Here is a 5,993-nt window from a genome sequence, read left to right on the forward strand (position 1 = left end):
TGACACTGTAGATGTCATGTAGGTGACTCTGTAGATGACATATAGGTGATGCTGTAGGTGACACTGTAGATGACATGTAGGTGACACTGTAGATGGCATGTAGGTGACTCTAGATGACATAGGTGATACTGTAGGTGACTCTGTAGATGACATATAGGTGATGCTGTAGGTGATACTGTAGATGACATGTAGGTGACATGGCATGTAGATCACAAAGTCAGGGGCCGGTAGGCTTGCTGGCGAGCAGGAAAGTGCTGAGGCCTGAGCTCCGGGCACTGCAGCAGCCCCACCCACCTCCAGGGTCAGAGGCCAGCAAAAGAGGGGAGGGGGCAGCCACGACAATTTCAGAAGGGTCCCTAAAGTGGAATGTTTTGACAAGGAGGATGCTTCAAGTTTTGGGGGCCTCTAAAGTCAGATGTTTCAAGCTGAGTGGTAGGTGTTGTGCTGCTGGGGTATTCTAAGAGGAGGAGCTGTCTGGCAGAAAGTTTCAGGGAGCAGAGGAGAGAAGGCCAGGCGGACTGAGCTGAAGAGAGCAAAGCACTGGAGATGATGGAGGGTACTGGGGTGACGCCCCCTCTCCCTTGCAGCCAGGGCCCCAGAAGGGGGTTCTTTCTTGTGACTGTTTTGAATATGGATGACCCACTATTAAAGGGGAAATAAGTGATGCAGTAAAGAAAGAATGTATTTATAGGAGTGAAATCCTGGAGGTGGGAAGGGGTGAGAGCCAGAGGACAAGGGCACAGGAAGTGACTAGTACCACAGCAGAGCAGGCAGGGGGGTGGGGGCAGGGGGGCACCAGGATGCGTGCATGAGCAGGTGGAGCTGAGGTTCAAGGAAGACACAGGTTTGGGCCAAAAGCTGCCAGGAATGGTGGTGTGGAGAGCCAGGGAGCCGGTGCTGGACCCCAGGGAATGCAGGTGAGCCAGGGGACTGGCTTCGCTGGGCCTGGAGCGTTGGTAGCGAGGAGAGAGATTTTGGAAGCCCCCAGCATCAGGGAGAATGCTGCTACTACCTCCAGCCTTGAGAAATATGGAATGTGGGAGATAAAAGGATTTAGGGGGCAGTGTGTCCCTAGGGAGGAGCCCAGAGGTCCCAGCGATAGAGAAAGGGACAAGTGGGGGAGATGGGACACATGAGGGGGTGCGCAGACTCCTCTCAGGATGGGCTCCAGTGAAATATCTGAAGGAGGGAGGCACCTGAGGAAACAGTCAGGACGCCCAAAGCCCAGAGAAGGAGCCCAGAGTGTGGCAGCGGGCCCCTGGATGCTCTCAGCCTCACAAGTAGCCTTAGCGTTCGCTGAGGACTGTAGATTTTATCCTGAGTGAGAGTGAGTGATGAGGGCCTGGGAAAAAGAGAAAGGAAGCCAGGCCTCAGGAGTTTGGAAGCAAGGTGGGGAGGCAGGTGCGGAGGCCGGGGCGGGGCCGGGACGCGGGCAGGGGTGGCGTGGCGGGCCTGTGCGGGCACACGGAGGACCTGCAGGGGCAGGCGGCCCCTGACTCAGCCGCTGCCCCTGCCCCTGCCCCTGCAGCCACGGCCCAGAAGGTCCTCCAGGCCATCCGGGGCTACATCCGCTTCTTCTTCGGCTGCCAAGACTGCTCCAGCCACTTCGAGCAGATGGCTGCTGCCTCCATGCACAAAGTGGACAGTCCGGACAACGCTGTTCTCTGGCTCTGGTCCAGCCACAACAGGGTCAATAATCGCCTTGCAGGTAAGGAGAGGCCGCCTCCAAGCCTGGAGCCCCTACAGAGGGAGGCTGAGCTGGGGCAACTTCCGAGTATAGGACCAGAGGTGAGGGGGGGAAGCTCACTGTCTCCAAGCGGTCCCCGGGTAACACCTCTTCATAGTGCTCCCACACAGAGAAGCTGCTCTTGCGCTGCCAGCCCTCCTGACAGGGCGGTATCCTTAGACCCATTTTCTAGATGAAGAAACTGAGGCTTTGACCTGCTAAGACCCTGGTCTTTGACTCCGTTGCACACTCTTGCCCCTGCACAAGGCCCTTCCTCTGGCCTATTGGCGTCCCTCCCTGTCGACCCTGCCCTGCTTTTTGCCTTTCCTGCTCTTTCCCAAAGTGCTAAAGAGGAGAGATCTGTGCTTTTCCACTTCCTGGGGGGCTGAGGGTCTTGTGTTACAATGTACTGGAAAAGACCAGAGACTGATTCCCAAAAGGGAACTGCCTTGTCTTCTGACCATCCCTCATGTGCACTGTTTTCTAGTCCAAGAGGCAAAGGTTTTAAACTCCAGGGGGTGACCAGAAGCTGGCGGTGGGGAGGGAGCCATCTGTGGACAACGGCTGGTCTGTGGGGAGAGAGGTGGGAGGTGGCATGAGGCCTGGGGTGTGAGGTTAAAGTTGCTGAGTGGAGCAGGTGCTGGTGCTGGCGGCTGGTCTCCGACTCGTCTCTTGGGGCCTCCTGGTGGATTAAAAAGACGACACGTGCCTGTCTCCTCCCACCCTGCCCCTGCCACCAAATGCTCCGTTTGACCCTCTAGCCCCATGACCTTGGCAGGCTCCCAGCTCCCCTCAGGACCCAGCTGCTCAGGGAGGGCCAGGAGCGGGCCCCTCCTCAGGAGCCGAAAAGGAGGTGGGTCCTTCCACATCTGACTAATGGCAACAGAGCAAGTACAAACTGCACGCCCATTTCACGGCTGCTTCTCCTGTTGCCAAAATAACCACCGATTTTTACATCACTTGCTGTGCCTTCTTTCTGGCCAGCAACTTATTCCCCACCTCCCCACCCATTAGTCCTTTAGGACCGTGCTTCTTACAAGAGATATAGCCTCATGGCATTCCCCAGGCGACTCTGGGCAAGCATGAGAGCAGGCCCTGACCCAACAGCCTGGGGGTCAGAGTGCCCTTCCCCACCCATGTCCCTGGGCTCCCACAGCCACCCCTCAGCGCCCACCTGAGGAGGAAACCCCACCAACTCCTCCCTGCCCCAGAGGGCTTCGATGGGGTAAAGGAAAACACCTGTGGGGTTACCAGGTGCCAGCTCTTGTTTAAAAAACATTTTCCGGGCCCTCCCTGGTGGCACAGCGAGTTAAAGCACTGCATGAAGAAGTTAAAGCCACTTCTGCATGAGTTCAACCCCCGCCCTGAGAGGTGACCCACATGGCGCGGCAGACCTCTCCTGACCTGCCTGCTGCTCTCCTCAGCACTGTACTTCCACGATCTGCCTGTTCTGCTCCCCACTCTGTCTCTAGTGAAGCCTCTCACCACCCCTGCAACTCTGGCCTTACCCCAACCCCGGGGGCATCAATAAATAAATCTTTAAAAAAAAAAAAACCAAACCATTTTCCCTATAAGTACAGAAGTAACATATTTTCATTGCATAAAAATTAGACAATTTTAGAAAAGAAAATAAATACTAGCAGATCAACTAAAGCTTGTCAGACAGATGATGCTGTGAGTTTCTGCCGGCCCAGAGCTGCAAACCTGCAGTGGGTGAAGCCCGCTGACCACCTTGGGTAAAGGTGGGGTGCTGGGGGCAGGCAGGGAGGAATCCTCCATTACCTGGGAGGTGCCATTGCTGAATCCCTTGGGCCAGGTGATGCACTGGTTTTCTTTAGCTGTCTTATACCTGTCCTTTTGAAGGGCTACTGGAAGGCCTTTCTGTAGGCGAGGAAGTCTATATTCTGGACGGAAGACTAGGCCTGGGCTTTTGGGTATAGGCCTATTGTGTCATAGTTGAGCTTTGTGTGTTTCCTTCCCCAGGGGCCCCCAGCGAGGACCCCCACTTCCCCAAGGTGCAGTGGCCACCCCGTGAACTCTGTTCTGCTTGTCACAATGAACTCCAGGGCCAGCCCGTGTGGGACCTGGACAACACCCTCAGCTTCTTCAAGACCCACTTCTCCTGGAGCAACATCGTCCTGGACCCTCCTACAGCTGGGCTGGACCACCACCAGGGTGCACCGAGGATGGAAGCTGAGCCAAAGCCAATGACATTAGTACTGATGGCCGGAAACTCTACTCTGGGCCCTGAGGAGGCTGAGCTGCCTGTAGAGCCAGGCTCCAGCATCCCAGATGTTCGTACAGAGAGCCTTGGGCTGAGACGCCCCCCAGAAATGCACACGGACTTCCCTTGGACCGGTGCTGAGCCAGACCGGGGACCCCTAGAGCTTGTAGCAGAGCTTCAGAGGGATGAATTAGAACCCCCCAAAGGACAGCGACACTGGATGAAGCGAGATACGAGAGCCATAGTGCTGGCTGAGTTGGAAGCTGAGAACCTCCCCAGGGGTCCCTTGGAGCTGAGGGGAGTGGGCCGCAGGGCCAAGCAGCTGATCAACATCCCTGACTGGGCACCAGAGCCTGGGTCCATGCGGGGCCGAGGCCAGTGGCTGCAGGTGCTGGGAGGGGGCTTCTCCCAGTTGGACATCAGCCTCTGCATCATACTCTACTCCTTGTCCTTCTTGGGCCTCCTGGCCATGTATACCTACTTCCGGGCCAAGATGAAGGCCCTGAAGGGTCACTCTGGCCACCCCACAGCCTGAACCATCCTAGCTGGGAGGGGACTGAGCAGGGAGCTGCCATCCATGCTCTTCCAGCCTCTTGGCCCCCTCCCCCTTGCTCCTGTCCAGGGAAATCCGAGAAAATTGTTGGCCTGATGAACCTCTTTGGGTCTTCTGGAGTATTCCAGGGACATGCATAGAGTACAGGTTTTCTGAGAGCCCTGGTTGAGGACAGCCTTGGCAATCGGATTAGAAAGCTCAGTCCCTGGCCTCTCAGCACCAAATTCCTCCTTTTCAGCTTATTTGAAGGCCTGCCTCATTCTTGCTGAAACTTTAGTGCCTCTGCTTGGTACCGGCTTAAATTAGGGCAAGTAAAGCCACTATTTCCGAGGCTAGAGTGCTAGAGTGCAACTCCTTGTACAAGCTAGGGTTCTGTCCTTCACTGCCTTCTAGAAGCAAAGGAAGGAAGGACACCCCCGGCCCCTGTGGCCTCTCCAGCCTCTCAGAAATGCTGGGCAGGTTGGCTTCAGAAGGGGGTTTGGCAGCCAGAGGTCAGGCCGGTCTCCTAAGTGGGTCAGGGTGTGTGGGAAGAGGGCCTATGACTGGCCTCTGCCCCAGGTGCCTGCTTCCAGAAGAGCAGGCGGAGTCTGTACAGTCTGACAGCTGGCAGGTGACTGTCCCCAAGCTGGGGCCTGAGAGGTCAGTTTGGCAGGACCTGATCAGGGGGTAGTGTGGGATCGAGGGAGGGAGGTTGGACTCTCTAGCTCTGGGCCTAGCTGTGAGAGGTGGTGAAGAGCAGGAGAAAGATGGCTGCTTTAAATGTGCTTTGATTTCTCCCTTTAAGTTGCTGTCCTAATCCCTCTCAAGCTGGGTCTTTTATCTTTTGATTTTAGTCTTCGGAGACTGACTTTGAATGTAGAGGGTGCTGGGTTGAGGGCAATATCATCTCTCTGGAGGTCCCACCCCCAACATGTAGAGGTTACCAGGATCAATGGGACAGTGGCGCCCTACATGGGTGCATGTGTTTGATTTCAACTCCACCCCACTGCTTGGGAGGGTTGTAGAATAAATTATTTTTGTTAAGGCAAGACCAGTGTGTTCTTTAACTTGCCCCTTGGAGACCTCATCTCGTGCATGGACAGGAGGTGCAGAATCAAGCCGCCCCTGGAATCCAGCCCCATCTCCCAAGCTCCCGGCCGCCTTTGTCACAGCTCCCCCACACACACCTTTTTTCTCTTATTAAAGTTATATACCATTTTCTTTTTCTTAATTTGTGCATTTTTCCATCTTGGTTGTAATCCCCATGGAGTTCCCACCACCAATCCACCCGTGTGCCATCACCATAGCCCCATGCACCTTTCCCACCCCATGTTTGAGCCCATTCCCCTCTCCACCCCCATAAAATGTCTCTGGTATATAGTTGTTCGTTGATTTTCATTTTACAGTTGCTGATTTTCCTCCCCTGATCTCTTATGCTCCTGCTATGAGTGAAACCGCCTGGTATTTTTCCTTTTCTTTCTGGCTTATTTCACTAAGCATGATCCCTTCCA

The 5,993-nt window shown here is 55.2% G+C and overlaps 1 protein-coding gene across 1 annotated transcript in view; it reads left to right on the plus strand.

The window, feature by feature from the left end:
* QSOX1 (quiescin Q6 sulfhydryl oxidase 1) overlaps positions 1-5,725 on the plus strand; it is a 38,283-nt gene extending 32,558 nt beyond the window's left edge. Inside the window, exons 11-12 of the mRNA XM_004688141.2 lie at positions 1,529-1,708; positions 3,710-5,725. Of these exons, the coding sequence (XP_004688198.1) occupies positions 1,529-1,708; positions 3,710-4,485 (956 nt within the window). The 3' untranslated portion in view covers positions 4,486-5,725. The remainder of the gene's footprint in view (positions 1-1,528; positions 1,709-3,709) is intronic.
* The last annotated feature ends 268 nt before the right edge of the window (positions 5,726-5,993 follow it).

This window comes from Condylura cristata, unplaced genomic scaffold (assembly GCF_000260355.1).
Source record: "Condylura cristata isolate star-nosed mole 26May11 unplaced genomic scaffold, ConCri1.0 scaffold00024, whole genome shotgun sequence".
NCBI classification, from domain to species: Eukaryota; Metazoa; Chordata; class Mammalia; order Eulipotyphla; family Talpidae; genus Condylura; species Condylura cristata.